The following is a 16,751-nucleotide window of genomic DNA, read 5'->3' on the forward strand; positions in this document are numbered from 1 at the left end:
GGAGAGAGAGGGTCACTGCACTGGTTTAACTGGAGAGAGAGGGTCACTGTACTGGTTTAACTGGAGAGAGAGGGTCACTGTACTGGTTTAACTGGAGAGAGAGAGGGTCACTGTACTAGTTTAACTGGAGAGAGAGAGAGTCACTGTACTGGTTTCACTGGAGAGAGAGGGTCACTGCACTGGTTTAACTGGAGAGAGAGGGTCACTGCACTGGTTTAACTGGAGAGAGAGGGTCACTGCACTGGTTTAACTGGAGAGAGAGGGTCACTGTACTGGTTTAACTGGAGAGAGAGGGTCACTGTACTGGTTTAACTGGAGAGAGAGAGGGTCACTGTACTAGTTTAACTGGAGAGAGAGAGAGTCATTGCACTGGTTTAACTGGAGAGAGAGGGTCACTGCACTGGTTTAACTGGAGAGAGAGAGAGTCACTGTACTGGTTTAACTGGAGAGAGAGGGTCACTGCACTGGTTTAACTGGAGAGAGAGAGAGTCACTGTACTGGTTTAACTGGAGAGAGAGAGAGTCACGTCAGTAGTATGTACTGTGTACTGTGTACTGTATACTGTGTACTGTGTACTGTGTACTGCGTTCGTCAGTAGTATGTACTGTGCACTGTGTACTGTGTACTGCGTGCTGTGTTCGTCAGTAGTATGTACTGTGTACTGTGTACTGCGTACTGCGTTCATCAGTACTGTGTACTGTGTACTGTGTACTGTGTACTGTGTACTGTGTACTGTGTACTGTGTACTGCGTTCGTCAGTAGTGTGTAGTATGTAGTATGTACTGTGTACTGTATACTGGGTACTGTGTACTGTATACTGCGTTCATCAGTAGTATGTAGTATGTAGTATGTAGTATGTACTGTGTACTGTGTACTGTGTACTGTGTACTTTATACTGTGTACTGTGTACAGTATACTGCGTTCGTCAGTATTATGTACTGTGTACTGTGTACTGTGTACTGCGTTCGTCAGTAGTATTTAGTATGTAGTATGTACTGTGTACTGTGTACTGTGTACTGTGTACTGTTTACTGTTTACTGTGTACTGTATACCGCGTACGTCAGTAGTATGTACTGTGTACTGTGTACCTAGTACGTCAGTAGTATGTACTGTGTACTGTGTACCTAGTACTGTTTACTGTGTACTGTGTACTGTATACTGTGTACTGCGTATTGTGTACTGTATACTGCGTTCATCAGTAGTATGTACTGTGTACTTTGTACTGTATACTGTGTACTGCGTTCGTCAGTAGTATGTACTGTGCACTGTGTACTGTGTACTGTGTACTGTGTACTGTGTACTGTGTACTGTATACTGCGTTCATCAGTAGTATGTACTGTGTACTTTGTACTGTATACTGTGTACTGCGTGCTGCGTTCGTCAGTAGTATGTACTGTGTACTGTGTACTGTGTACTGCGTACTGCGTTCGTCAGTAGTATGTACTGTGTACTGTGTACCGTTTACTGCGTTCGTCAGTAGTATGTACTGTGTACTGTTTACTGCGTTCGTCAGTAGTATGTACTGTGTACTGTGTACTGTGTACTGTTTACTGTATACTGCGTTTGTCAGTAGTGTGTAGTATGTAGTATGTACTGTGTACTGTGTACTGTGTACTGTATACTGTGTAATGTGTACTGCGTTCGTCAGTAGTATGTAGTATGTAGTATGTAGTATGTACTGTGTACTGTGTACTGCGTTCGTCAGTAGTATGTAGTATGTAGTATGTAGTATGTACTGTGTACTGTGTACTGTGTACTGTGTACTATGTACTTTATACTGTGCACTGTGTACAGTATACTGCGTTCGACAGTAGTATGTACTTTGTACTGTGTACTGTGCACTGCGTACTGTATACTGCGTTCATCAGTAGTATGTACTGTGTACTGTGTACTGTATACTGCGTTCATCAGTAGTATGTACTGTGTACTGTGTACTGCGTACTGTATACTGCGTTCATCAGTAGTATGTACTGTGTACTGTGTACTGTGTACTGTGTACTGCGTTCGTCAGTAGTATGTACTGTGTACTGTGTACTGCGTTCGTCAGTAGTATGTACTGTATACTTTGTACTGGGTACTGAGTTCGTCAGTAGTATGTACTGTGTACTGTGTACTGTATACTGTGTATTGTGTACTGTATACTGCGTTCATCAGTAGTATGTACTGTGTACTGTATACTGTGTACTGCGTTCGTCAGTAGTATGTAGTATGTAGTATGTAGTATGTACTGTGTACTGTGTACTGTGTACTGCGTACTGCGTTCGTCAGTTGTATGTACTGTGTACTGTGTACTGTGTACTGTGTACTGTGTACTGCGTACTGCGTACTGCGTACTGCGTTCGTCAGTAGTATGTAGTACGTACTGTAGCGTTCTGACGGAGGCAGCTCCGTGTGAACGTGCAGACGGACTGCGAGGAGGGAAGACGTCCAGAGGAACGTGATGAGAGGTGGACGATCGTCATGTGAGTCAAACCGAAGGATCTATTTTCTGCGTGTGGGCCGGCTGCGGGACACGTCAGCGCCGTTAGCCGAGGGAAGGCCCGATAACCTCGACACCACCTCCACTACAAACTGCTCAGACTCACTGCTGCTATTCACAGACATTCACACCCACAGCTTCAGTCACACGGAGCTGCTGCTGAATCAGAGTTCAGCTGTCAGGACACCGGCCGACTCATCGGAGGTAGAATCATAATACTAATATATTAATAATAACAACGCTGAACAACAATCACATCTTAGGTTAGTTTACACCTTTTTCTAATAATAATACTAATAATAATACTAATATATTAATAATAACAACGCTAAACCACAATCAGATCTTAGTTTAGGTTACACCTGTTTCACCAATAACACTCTTAATCCTCAGATTATCTAAATACATTGATTTAAAATCCTCTAAATGTTTCATTAGAACGACAACCAGATAAACATCAAACTTTAAATGTCTTTTTAATCAAAGATATTTTAGGAGTTAGTGAGAATAAATATGATAATTTAATTCTTTCTGTTTCAGTTTAAGTTTAATGTTCACATTTCATATGAAAAACAGTGAATACAATTAAAAAACAGAAGAGTCACAGTATGAGTTGAATATTTGAATAATAAATCATTATTATTATTAATAATCTGCTCCACCCGGACCGACTAAACTACAGGTGAGCTGCTGTTACATGAACTGGAGATTTACAGGGAACGGTTGCAGGTTTACAGGGAACGGTTGCAGGTTTACAGGGAACAGTTGCAGGTTTACAGGGAACGGTTGCAGGTTTACAGGGAACGGTTGCAGGTTTACAGGGAACGGTTGCATGTTTACAGGGAACGGTTGCAGGTTTACATGGAACGGTTGCAGGTTTAAAGGGAACAGTTGCAGGTTTACAGGGAACGGTTGCAGGTTTACAGGGAACAGTTGCAGGTTTACAGGGAACGGTTGCAGGTTTACAGGGAACGGTAGCAGGTTTACAGGGAACGGTTGCAGGTTTAAAGGGAACGGTTGCATGTTTACAGGGAACGGTTGCAGGTTTACATGGAACGGTTGCAGGTTTAAAGGGAACAGTTGCAGGTTTACAGGGAACGGTTGCAGGTTTACAGGGAACAGTTGCAGGTTTACAGGGAACGGTTGCAGGCTTAAAGGGAACGGTTGCAGGTTTACAGGGAACGATTGCAGGTTTACAGGGAACGGTTGTAGGTTTACAGGGAACGGTTACAGGTTTACAGGGAACGGTTGCAGGTTTACAGGGAACGGTTGCAGGTTTACAGGGAACGGTTGCAGGTCTCTCCCTTCTGCTCAGATCAGAGTGATTTCAGGATCTTTTTTCTCACTCTATTTTGGCTGCAGAAGCGAGTCAGTTTGTTCAGACGCCCACAGAGCAGAGTGACAGATGACTCATCTTCATCAGGAGGAGGAGGAGGAGGAGGAAGAGGAGGAGGAGAGCAGCCTGAATTAAACAGCAGATTTTATACGGTAAATGTTTTAAATTCAGTAGAATGCTCCTTTAATCACCTGTAGAGGGGCGGGGCTTCTCACCTAAACCAAAAACAACCTGAAAACACTGATGACCTCAGAGGGCTGTTTCAGAACCAGGTTATCTCCGATTATCTATAGAAATGAATGTGAATGTGGGTGTGAAGGGGTGAATGTTGACATGTAGTGTAAAGAGCGTTGAGTGGTTGAAGACTAGAAAGGTGCTATAGAAATGCAAGTCCATTTGAGCTCTATATATTTATATATATATATATATATAGGTATATATGCTGTATATACACCTATATATATTATATATTATATATATATAATATATTATATATATATATATATATTATATATCTGGGTATTATTACTAACATTATTATTTTGTTATTTCTTTTTTCTTTATCACAATATGTAAAGAAGCTGTGTGAAATGTAAAGTGGTGCAAACAGGTGGAATATCTCTTCAGTGACGTCAACACAGCGGCGCCTCCTTCAGGTCAAACTGAGAAACTAATGAAATGTTTATTTTACTATCTTCAAGCTATTATTCATTCATTCATGTATTCATGTATTCATTCATTAATGTATTGTTATAGATGTTGTGTGTATACAGTATAAACAGAATAAGGCCTCTGGGTTCTGGAGGTGATGCTGCTGGCCGCTGGGCGGCGCTGCTGTCTGCTGGACCGGAAGCAGGTCTCTGTGTTTCCGTTTCCGTTTCCGGTGAGGTCACGGTGTTTTGTTTTGTGTCTCCAGCAGCGGAGTCCTCCGGTACACCGCTCCGGTCCTCCGGTCTCTCTCCACCGTCTCTCTGCTTCTTCTAGCCGCTCAGATGTACCGAGCTCCAGTCAGACCTCCGCGGAGTCCCGGAGCTCTGAGGCCGGCTGGCAGGTTCTCCTCTCCGGCCTCCAGCTGGAGAGACCCCGGGGCTCTCTCTCCCGGTCCTCCGGTCTGCTCTCCCTACGGAGGATCTCCGCGTGGTTACCATGGTTACACCTACTCTCCCGGGTCTCACCGGGGATACAGGGACGGTTCTCCGGCCCGGTTCGGGTCCGGGTCCCGGGGGTTCGGGCCTCGGGGGTTCGGGTCCGGGTCCAGAGGAGGTTTTCAGCGGTCCGGATCAGACCACCACATGCAGGTAAAGAGACCCGGAACTGGTGCACGCGCACATGCACTAAAAATCATGAAGATCATCGATTTAACTAAACATCAATAATCTGATCACTTCTGTTGATAACATCCCGTTCACACCAACGACCCGGTTAGACCCGGTTAGACCCGGGATATCTGATCCTGTTAAACCCGGTTAGACCCGGTTAAACGCGGGGTATCTGATCTGGTTAGACCCGGTTAGACCCGGGGTATCTGATCTGGTTAGACCTGGTTAGACCCGGGATATCTGATCCGGTTAGACCCGGTTAGACCCGGGGTATCTGATCTGGTTAGACCCGGTTAGACCCGGGATATCTGATCCGGTTAGACCCGGTTAGACCCGGGGTATCTGATCTGGTTAGACCTGGTTAGACCCGGTTAAACCCAGTTAGATCCGGTTAAATCTGGTTAGATCCGGTTAAACCCGGGATATCTGATCTGGTTAGATCCGGTTAGACCCGGTTAGACCCGGGATATCTGGTCGGGGTGGGGGGGGTAATAGTGACGTCATCGATGTGCGTAAAAACGTCACAGAATGATGCATGTTTATATTATAATATAGTTTATATATAAAAACACATTTATAACTTTATTACATGTTTATGTTGTTATAATATAGTTTATATAACACAACATATAACCCTAACTAGTGTGTGAGCCGGTCCGACCCGTCTCTCGTCCTGTCGGTCGACGTGGGTTAACCCTTTCACACAACCAACCCTGGTTCAACCGTGGCTGAGTCCTCGGTGTGAAAGCGGTATTAGTACTCCCTCATTACTTCATCATGATCTCTATCTCTATCTATTAGACACGTGTTGGATTCATCATATTCATGAATATGAAAAAGTTGAACACGACGTCGACGTGAGTTCTGACGTGAGCTCTGACGTGAGCCCTGACGTGAGCCCTGACGTGAGCCCTGACGTGAGTCCTGACGTGAGTCCTGACGTGCGTCCTGACGTGCGTCCTGACGTGAGTCCTGACGTGAGTCCTGACGTGCGTCCTGACGTGAGTCCTGACGTGAGTCCTGACGTGAGTCCTGACGTGAGTCCTGACGTGAGTCCTGACGTGAGTCCTGACGTGAGTCCTGACGTGAGTCCTGACGTGCGTCCTGACGTGAGTCCTGACGTGAGTCCTGACGTGAGTCCTGACGTGAGTCCTGACGTGAGTCCTGACGTGAGTCCTGACGTGAGCCCTGACGTGAGCTCTGACGTGAGCCCTGACGTGAGCCCTGACGTGAGTCCTGACGTGCGTCCTGACGTGAGTCCTGACGTGAGTCCTGACGTGAGTCCTGACGTGCGTTCTGACGTGCGTCCTGACGTGAGTCCTGACGTGCGTTCTGACGTGCGTCCTGACGTGCGTCCTGACGTGCGTCCTGACGTGCGTCCTGACGTGAGTCCTGACGTGCGTCCTGACGTGCGTCCTGACGTGCGTTCTGACGTGCGTCCTGACGTGCGTCCTGACGTGAGTTCTGACGTGAGTTCTGACGTGAGTTCTGACGTGCGTTCTGACGTGAGTCCTGACGTGAGTCCTGACGTGCGTCCTGACGTGAGTCCTGACGTGCGTCCTGACGTGAGTCCTGACGTGCGTCCTGACGTGCGTCCTGACGTGCGTCCTGACGTGCGTCCTGACGTGAGTCCTGACGTGCGTCCTGACGTGAGTTCTGACGTGAGTCCTGACGTGAGTTCTGACGTGAGTCCTGACGTGCGTCCTGACGTGCGTCCTGACGTGAGTCCTGACGTGAGTCCTGACGTGCGTCCTGACGTGAGTCCTGACGTGAGTCCTGACGTGAGTCCTGACGTGAGTCCTGACGTGCGTCCTGACGTGCGTCCTGACGTGAGTCCTGACGTGCGTCCTGACGTGCGTCCTGACGTGAGTTCTGACGTGCGTTCTGACGTGAGTTCTGACGTGCGTTCTGACGTGAGTTCTGACGTGCGTTCTGACGTGCGTTCTGACGTGCGTCCTGACGTGAGTTCTGACGTGAGTTCTGACATGCGTTCTGACGTGTTGCTGACGGACCGTTGGACTTCCTCCTGTTAGCACATCTATTCGTTGGTTGGCCGTAGCATGTTAGCAGTCAGCTATAACAGCATTAATACGTGTTATTAGTCTAAATCAGGGGTCACCAACCTTTTTGAAACCAAGAGCTACTTCTTGGGTACTGATTAATGCGAAGGGCTACCAGTTTGATACACACTTAAATAAATTGCCAGAAATAGCCAATTTGCTCAATTTACCTTTAACTCTATGTTATTATTAATAATTAATGATATTTATCTTTGTGAAAACACTGATCATGTTAATGATTTCTCACAACAAATATATAGAAACAGATAAATATCAATATGCAACACTTTATTTTTATATTTTCTCTAAGTGCACATGTTTTTCAAATTTTTCAAACATTTGAAAATGATCACTTCTACGACAGTCTTGTGAAATCACAATATCCCATTTTAACTAGCTAGCCACTAACATTTTTTAACAAATCATGAATTACTTTGCACCATGTTTGTACAAATAATAACTCATGTAAAATACAAAAATCAACTCTCAAATTTTTAAATAAATCATGTCACACTTTGAACTGGACACCAAATCTGTTATCTGTTTCTTTGTCAGTTAGTGGGAAGCCTGGCATTGCATGCTGTTAACCAGTGTGTTGTACTCTGGTGTGTAACTTGACACTGCAACTCTGAGTGAGTCTTGCAGATGTGCATCAGTGAGGCGTGTTCTGTGTTTGTTCTTGATGAAGTTCATGTCAGAAAAGGCTGATTCACAAAGATAAGTTGAACCAAACAGGCTTGCAACCTTCATAGCTGCTGCGCATACACCACTGTACTTTTCTGTGTCAAGAAGGCACCAAAAGTTTGGTGCAGCCTGATGGGCTTTGAGGTGGAGGTCATTTTGCAGTGTTACAATTTCAATCTCCACCTGTTCAGCATCCAGGCTGAATGTTGCACTTAACTGCTCAGCAATACATGATATGTCCACGTTCATGAAAGGATTAGAAATGAACGACACACATGGCTCAAGCTGATCCAGGTCACAAAACCTGTTCTCAAACTCTTGCCCAACTCTGTTTATGACCTGAGAGTACTTTTCTGCAACTTTGTCAAAAGCCTCAGATGCAGAAGCATTGTCTTTCAGCACCATCTGCACAGAGGGAAAGTGCAGCACTTTTTTTCTCTGTAAATGCACAGAGAAAAGGTTCATCTTAGCTTTAAATGCATTTAAAGCACTTATCATATCGGCGACAGTTTTACCTTTGCCTTGCAGCTCACAGTTCAAACTGTTCAGTTTCCCAGTAATGTCCGTTAAAAATGCAAGGTCAAGTATCCACTCAGTGTCCTCCAGCAGCACGGTGTCCTCACCTCTGGACTGCATGAACTCTTTGATTTCACCCAAAAGTGACAAAAAACGTTGCAAAATTCGTCCCCTGCTGAGCCATCGGATTTCTGTGTGTAGTAGCAGGTCATCATATTCAGCTGACAGCTCCTCCAAAAGTACCTTGAATGTTCTGTGCTGTTTAGCTCTGGAGCGGATGCTGTTTATGATCTTCACGACGGGAGTCATTACGTGCTCAAAGCAGATCACTTTTGCACATAAGGCCTGCTGGTGTATGATGCAGTGGTACTGCAGAAAGTTTGGGAACTCTGGGTCAGCTTTACAGTGAGCAACGAATCCTGTGTGTCGGCCGATCATAGCAGGAGCCCCATCCGTAGTCACTGATACCAGCTTTTCCAGCGGCACCTTTTTTTCCACCAAAAACTCCTTCACTGCGTTATAAATGTCAACTCCCCTCGTAGTTGTCTTCAGGGGCAGTAGTGTCAGAAGTTCTTCTTTTGTGGAGAAATCATCAAACACCATCCGGATAAAGACCATCAGCTGAGCCGTACTGCTGCTGTCCACCGACTCGTCACACTGGATGCTGAACCACCGGCACCTCGCCAGATCACGGTCCAGCTGGTCGGCCAAGTTCCCAGACATCATCGACACTCTTCTTACCATTGTAGTTGCCCAGAGTTGAACATTGGAGAGACTGGAGAGTACATCGGTTCCATACTTCTCGTCTTCAAGCACAGTTTTAGCAATTATCATCATTGCTTCTTTGACAACCTCCCCGTCTGTAAATGCCTTCTTTTTCTTCATCAAGAATTGCGTAGCTCTAAACGAGGCTTCGGTTGCTTTTTGGGAGTTTTTAACCGGTCTAGTGAAAAAAGACTGCTGTTTGCACAAAGCTGCCTTTAACTCGCGGGCTTTTTCTGCTCGCAGTGCGCTGCCCGGTGGGTAGTTAGCATGGTAGCTTGTGTGACATGTAGTGAAATGTCTCTCCACATTGTGCCGCTTTGCTATCGCCACAGTTGCCCCGCAAATGAGACACACGCAGGATCCTTTCACAGTGGTAAAAAAAAACTCTACCTCCCATTCGTCGTGAAAATGATATGTTTTCTTTCTTTTTTCTGCCATTTTTTGGGGTAACTCTTCTCCTCATTTTCGTTGCGTCTGCTAGCTTGTTTGTATGAGCGCAACAAACGCTACGTTTTGGTCATGCGCACAATACTGACCTTTGAACTATACTAGGTCAGAGTTCATTTATATTAAACACAAAAAACATTTTAAATTTTAAGTGTTTTTATATATATATGTTGTCATTTGTAAGTTACATGCAAGTCTGATTTAAACAACAATAGCAAAAAAATAAAATAAATAAAATTTTAAAAAAATAGAGGCAGCTCACTGGTAAGTGCTGCTATTTGAGCTATTTTTAGAACAGGCCAGCGCGCGACTCATCTAGTCCTTACGGGCGACCTGTTGCCCGCGGGCACCGCGTTGGTGACCCCTGGTCTAAATCATTCTGTATGAATGTTAATCATCATAGTTTATTAAGTTATGGTATAAAGCACTGAGCTCTCCTAAATAACTACTTTATAATCAATATACAACATGAATCCATCTTTTATAAAGTATGAAAATACATTAAACACATTGTTTATGATTTACATGTTATTAAAGCTGTGTGTGTGTGTGTGTGTGTGTGTGTGTGTGTGTGTTTTCAGGGAGGATCTTCAGACTCTTCGGTGGAGAAATATTTCAGTCCGTCAATGCTGCAGGATCCCTGGGCAGCTCTGCTCGTCACAGACGCTCCGGAAGACAGAAGGACGAGCTGACAGTAAACAACGACAGAAATCAACGACAGTAAACAACAACAGAAATCAACGACAGTAAACAACAGAAATCAACGACAGTAAACAACAACAGAAATCAACGACAGTAAACAACAACAGAAATCAACGACAGTAAACAACAACAGAAATCAACGACAGTAAACAACAGAAATCAACGACAGTAAACAACAACAGAAATCAACAACAGTAAACAACAACAGTAAACAACAGCAGAAATCAACAACAGTAAACAACAACAGAAATCAACAACAGTAAACAACGACAGAAATCAACAACAGTAAACAACGACAGAAATCAACAGTAAACAACAACAGAAATCAACAACAGTAAACAACAGAAATCAACAACAGTAAACAACAGCAGAAATCAACAACAGTAAACAACGACAGAAATCAACAGTAAACAACAACAGAAATCAACAACAGTAAACAACAACAGAAATCAACAACAGAAATCAACGACAGTAAACAACAACAGAAATCAACGACAGTAAACAACAGAAATCAACGACAGTAAACAACAACAGAAATCAACAACAGTAAACAACAACAGTAAACAACAGCAGAAATCAACAACAGTAAACAACAACAGAAATCAACAACAGTAAACAACGACAGAAATCAACAACAGTAAACAACGACAGAAATCAACAGTAAACAACAACAGAAATCAACAACAGTAAACAACAGAAATCAACAACAGTAAACAACAACAGTAAACAACAGCAGAAATCAACAACAGTAAACAACGACAGAAATCAACAGTAAACAACAACAGAAATCAACAACAGTAAACAACAACAGAAATCAACAACAGTAAACAACAGTAATCAACAACAGAAATCAACAACAGTAAACAACGACAGTAAACAACGACAGTAAACAACAGCAGAAATCAACAACAGTAAACAACAGTAAACAACGACAGAAATCAACAGTAAACAACGACAGAAATCAACAACAGTAAACAACAGTAATCAACAACAGAAATCAACAACAGTAATCAACAACAGTAAACAACAGTAAACAACAGCAGAAATCAACAACAGTAAACAACAGTAAACAACGACAGAAATCAACAGTAAACAACGACAGAAATCAACAACAGAAATCAACAACAGTAAACAACAACAGTAAACAACGACAGAAATCAACAACAGTAAACAACGACAGTAAACAACGACAGTAAACAACAGCAGAAATCAACAACAGTAAACAACAGTAAACAACGACAGAAATCAACAGTAAACAACGACAGAAATCAACAACAGTAAACAACAGTAATCAACAACAGAAATCAACAACAGTAATCAACAACAGTAAACAACAACAGTAAACAACAGCAGAAATCAACAACAGTAAACAACGACAGTAAACAACGACAGTAAACAACAGTAATCAACAACAGTAAACAACAACAGTAATCAACAACAGAAATCAACAACAGTAATCAACGACAGTAAAGAACGACAGTAAAGAACTACAGTAAACAACAACAGTAAACAACAGCAGAAATCAACAACAGTAAACAATGACAGTAAACAACAGCAGAAATCAACAACAGTAAACAATGACAGTAAACAACGACAGTAAACAACAGTAATCAACAACAGAAATCAACAACAGTAATCAACGACAGTAAACAACAACAGTAAACAACAGCAGAAATCAACAACAGTAAACAATGACAGTAAACAACGACAGTAAACAACAGTAATCAACAACAGTAAACAACGACAGTAAACAACAGTAATCAACAACAGTAAACAACGACAGTAAACAACAGTAATCAACAACAGTAAACAACAACAGTAAACAACAGTAAACAACGACAGTAAACAACAGTAATCAACAACAGTAAACAACAACAGTAAACAACAGTAAACAACGACAGTAAACAACGACAGTAAACAACAACAGTAAACAACAACAGTAAACAACAGCAGAAATCAACAACAGTAAACAACGACAGTAAACAACGACAGTAAACAACAGTAATCAACAACAGTAAACAACAACAGTAAACAACAACAGTAAACAACAGCAGAAATCAACAACAGTAAACAACGACAGTAAACAACGACAGTAAACAACAGTAATCAACAACAGTAAACAACAGTAATCAACAACAGTAATCAACGACAGTAAAGAACGACAGTAAAGAACGACAGTAAAGAACGACAGTAAAGAACAACAGTAATCAACGACAGTAAAGAACGACAGTAAAGAACGACAGTAAAGAACGACAGTAAAGAACGACAGTAAAGAACGACAGTAAAGAACTACAGAAAACAACAACAGTAAACAACAACAGACTGATCAATAGTAAACAACAACGACAGTAAACAAGGATCAGCGGCGTGCTCCTTTGGCCTCTCAGGGATCAAACTCTTTGATTTGATTCGTTTGTACTCGATGAAATGATGATGATGTTTTTAACTGAATGTTTTTAAATAAAGAGTTTGTTCTTTAATCTCATGTGCTTTATTTTGAAAGCAAGAGGAAGAGCTCATCGTCACCTGGTGCTCAGTTAATAAACTGTTTCCATGGCAACGCTCACAGTGAAAACAAACTAAAGTGGCCTTATTTGATCTAACCCTTAACATCTTAATAACATCTAAATCAGAGATCCTTCATTTATCCTGTAATTAGAAAACTAAACCCCTTACATGACATTCCCCTTAGAGGGACTGTTAGTTAGAATCAGAATGTGTTAACAGCTTCACCTGTGTCCGTTAAGTCAACTAAAGTCAGCGTGCTGTTGCTGGCGCTTGTGCTCGCTCTACATAGACATGAAGGAGCATCGCTCAACACAGTGAGGAGACACACGTCAGCTAAAAGCACAATATCACTCTATATTTCAGCTGCTTGGCAGTAATGTTAGCTGACCAGACCAAGGTCTCTCCATGAATCAATGCTGATCCTAGTGTTGGCTTTTCCCGCCTCAGCCTCCCGACCGCGGCCGGAGGGAACGGGGGAGACGATAACGTTTCTCTCTGCGGAGCCCCGTCACTTCACAAGACACGGGAAACCTCTGTTGGTCTGGAGGAGCTGCAGCAGTTATTTCTGCACAAACGTCCACTGAACATTCACTAGATATTCTCAGAGCTAAACTAACTCTTGTAGGGGTTCTACTTTGGTAGGTTTTGGTTATTAGCAAAATAATTAATAAATAATAATATAATTATTAATGTTAATAAAGATTATCAATAAACATCAATAATAAACGGGGCACCACCCTGGAATCAGGGACCAATGACCAAAACGTTAATATAGTCTCATTATATATGCTAAACTATCAATTTGGAACGTTGATTAATAATTAAATTAATAACTATAACCAAAATAGATAGTAAAGGTTGAAGGATATCGGAGTTCTTGACATAGCAGAGGTTGGCATTATTCACTCTTGTGCAACATTAAAAAGACCAGCATGTATATTCCACAAACATTTATTTACAAGTTAATAAAGGTTCAAAACACAATATTAATCTAACTAAATAACTAAACTAAACAAACCAAACACTGTGTGTGTGTGTGTGTGTGTGTGTGTGTGTGTGTGTGTGTGAGAGAGAGAGAGAGGGGGGGGGAAACAAGATGGGTTCTTGTCTCAAAATGTCTGTATGGCCTACAAACAAAATGGCGAGCACTGTAAAACTACAAAGATGGCGGAATCAAAGATGGCGGAATCAAAGATGGCCATCAGCATGTCATCACATGACCTCTTTGTTCTTCTGAGAAGAAGGACAGAGAGGGGGGGGTGATGTGGGGTTAAGATTATCTGAAGCTGTATGTTTATGTTTAACTAATTCACAGTCTCTGTATGTGATCTTTATGTGTGTTAGAGATGCAGTGGGTTAGAAAAGATGGTTAGTTGCATGCAAGACCTCGTCTATGTGAAGCATAAACTAAACACATCAGATGTGGCGAAGCCAGTTACCCAAAAATCAAATACAGATAAATCAACACAGTCAAACTCAATGAATAACATTAAACCAAATCAATACAAGTACTTTCTAGAAATCAAAGTTGAACAGTCTTGCTCAGCCCTGTGCGATTGCTAATGCTAAGGCCCAGTACGTTACCAATCCATGGAAGAAAAGGGTTTGTGATTCCATGTGTTGAAGTTGTGGTTCCAAGTCAAAGAGGTCGTCTTTGCTGTTAGTTTGGTGCTAACTTCTTTGCTTGATAGCTTGAAGTTAGCTGGTGGAAAGGGCAGAGCACTCGCGTCGTCTGCCGTTTGGTTCCTTGGTTGCAATGGCTGTTTCCTAACAGGCCATTGATCAGAACCAGAACTGTTTTGCAAGTTCTGGACTTGAGAGCCGTTCACCTCAACCAGGTCAGCCTGGGTTGAGTAGATGAAGAGCAGAGAGAGCGCAGCAGCTCACCTCTCACACGTCAGGAGAGATGAGCAGATGAGAAGAAAGAGTCGAAAGAGAAGGAACAAAGAACATTCCTCTGGTTTTGTTCTGTGTGAATTTCACACCTAGGTGTGAAATGTTACTGTAGCCAATGAGGACTGAGATGAGTCCTGTGGTCAAGGAGAGCATACCTCCAGGATTCTGGGAGACAGTTCACTGTGTCTGCCACCAGAAATGGCAGGTCCCTACACTCTTCTGCAGTGTGCAGTGAGCAGCATGCACGTGAGAGGTGGAGAGAGAGAGAGAGAGAAGGAGCGTGGTGTGTGAGTGAAGGCGAGCAGAGGAGCAGAGGAGCAGAGGAGCAGAGGAGCAGAGACTCCGGACACACGCGATGCGCAAAGTTACAAACAGTCCCTTAATGAACACATGAAGTAGATTTTAAGGGATTCGTGAATTTCCCCTTAATGAACACTTGAATGTGAAAGTAAGGTAGCAGATTGTGAGATTAACACCCAGAGTGGGGGAATTAATGTGTAACAATATATTAAGGGTTTTTTAATGGATTATCTGCATGACTTAAGGTAAGGACTTTTAAAAACTGACCAAATTACATGTTACACAAATTAGAGGGATTTACAGTCAATATTACACCATTAATAATGGTTAAATTAGAGGGATTTATAGTCAATATTACACCATTAATAATGGTTAAATTAGAGGGATTTATAGTCAATATTACATCATTAATAATGGGTAAATTAGAGGGATTTACAGTCAATATTGCATCATTAATAATGGTTAAATTAGAGGGATTTATAGTCAATATTACACCATTAATAATGGGTAAATTAGAGGGATTTATAGTCAATATTACACCATTAATAATGGGTAAATTAGAGGGATTTATAGTCAATATTTCATCATTAATAATGGGTAAATTAGAGGGATTTTAAAGTCAATATTACATCATTAAAAGGGACGAATCTTGTGTAAATTAAAGAGTTTGTTGAACTTATCACGGTGTTGCCTCATTTAGGTTCAATTTATTTTATATTTTAAACGTTTTTATCGAAACATCTTCAAACAAGGAACATTGCAAAATTAAAAAAAAACAAAAAAACAAAAAGGTTATTTTTCAGGAAATGTTTTTTATTAACATAAAACAATTAAATGTCTGTAAGGTTTAACCTTAAAATTACAAATAACTGACCATAATTTAATGTTACATGAATATTATGGTTTAATGACAATTCATTGTATTTGTATAGATTTTAAATGTAATTTTACATTAAATGTGAGGTAATGTTTTACAATGAAGAAAAGCATATCAAAATTAAAGAAATCATTCAAAATGTTTTTTTCTGCAGGTCATTCAAAGTGTTTTTTTCTGCAGGTCATTCAGAGTGTTATTTTCTGCAGGTCAATCAATATGTTTTTTTCTGCAGGTTATTCAAAGTGTTTTTTCTGCAGGTCATTCAAAAGTTTTTTTTTCTGCAGGTCATTCCAAGTGTTTATTTCTGCTGGTCCTTCAAAGTGTTTTTTTCTGCAGATCATTCAATAAGTTTTTTTCTGCAGGTCATTCAAAGTGTTTTTTTCTGCAGGTCATTCAATATGTTTTTTTCTGCAGGTCATTCCAAGTGTTTATTTCTACAGGTCATTCAATATGTTTTTTTCTGCAGGTCATACAAAGTGTTTTTTTCTGCAGGTCATTCAAAGTGTTTTTTTTCTGGAGATCATTCAAAATGTTTTTTTCTGCAGGTCATTCAAAGTGTTTTTTCTGCAGGTCATTCAAAGTGTTTTTTTTCTGCAGGTCATGCAAAGTGTTTTTTTCTGCAGGTCATTCAATATGTTTTTTTCTGCAGGTCATTCCAAGTGTTTATTTCTACAGGTCATTCCAAGTGTTTTTCTCTGCAGGTCATTCAAATTGTTTTTTTCTGCAGGTCATACAAAGTGTTTTTTCTGCAGGTCATTCAAAAGTTTTTTTTTCTGCAGGTCATTCCAAGTGTTTATTTCTACAGGTCATTCCAAGTGTTTTTCTCTGCAGGTCATTCCAAGTGTTTATTTCTAAAGGTCAT

General features: G+C 41.6%; 2 protein-coding genes across 3 annotated transcripts in view; both read left to right on the forward strand.

The window, feature by feature from the left end:
* Positions 1 to 16,751, forward strand: part of LOC141776314 (E3 ubiquitin-protein ligase RNF31) — a 115,441-nt gene that overhangs the window by 17,053 nt on the left and 81,637 nt on the right. The window lies entirely within an intron of this gene.
* mplkip (M-phase specific PLK1 interacting protein) lies at positions 4,624 to 12,788 on the forward strand. 2 transcript variants are annotated; one of them, XM_074649779.1, is made up of 3 exons: positions 4,624 to 5,113; positions 10,188 to 10,347; positions 10,612 to 12,788. In XM_074649779.1, the coding sequence occupies exons 1-2, from the start codon at positions 4,808 to 4,810 to the stop codon at positions 10,296 to 10,298; spliced, it is 417 nt and encodes a 138-aa protein (XP_074505880.1). In that variant the 5' UTR covers positions 4,624 to 4,807; the 3' UTR covers positions 10,299 to 10,347; positions 10,612 to 12,788. The 2 variants fall into 2 exon arrangements, with proteins under 2 accessions (XP_074505880.1, XP_074505879.1); XM_074649778.1 differs by having other exon boundaries at positions 10,188 to 12,788.

This window comes from Sebastes fasciatus, chromosome 11, assembly GCF_043250625.1.
Source record: "Sebastes fasciatus isolate fSebFas1 chromosome 11, fSebFas1.pri, whole genome shotgun sequence".
Lineage (NCBI taxonomy): Eukaryota > Metazoa > Chordata > Actinopteri > Perciformes > Sebastidae > Sebastes > Sebastes fasciatus.

Coding starts and splice junctions, on each gene's coding strand:
- mplkip (XM_074649778.1), top strand. CDS start 4,808: ATGTACCGAGCTCCAGTCAGACCTCCGCGGAGTCCCGGAGCTCTGAGG. Junction 5,114..10,187: donor GATCAGACCACCACATGCAG/GTAAAGAGACCC, acceptor GTGTGTTTTCAG/GGAGGATCTTCAGACTCTTC.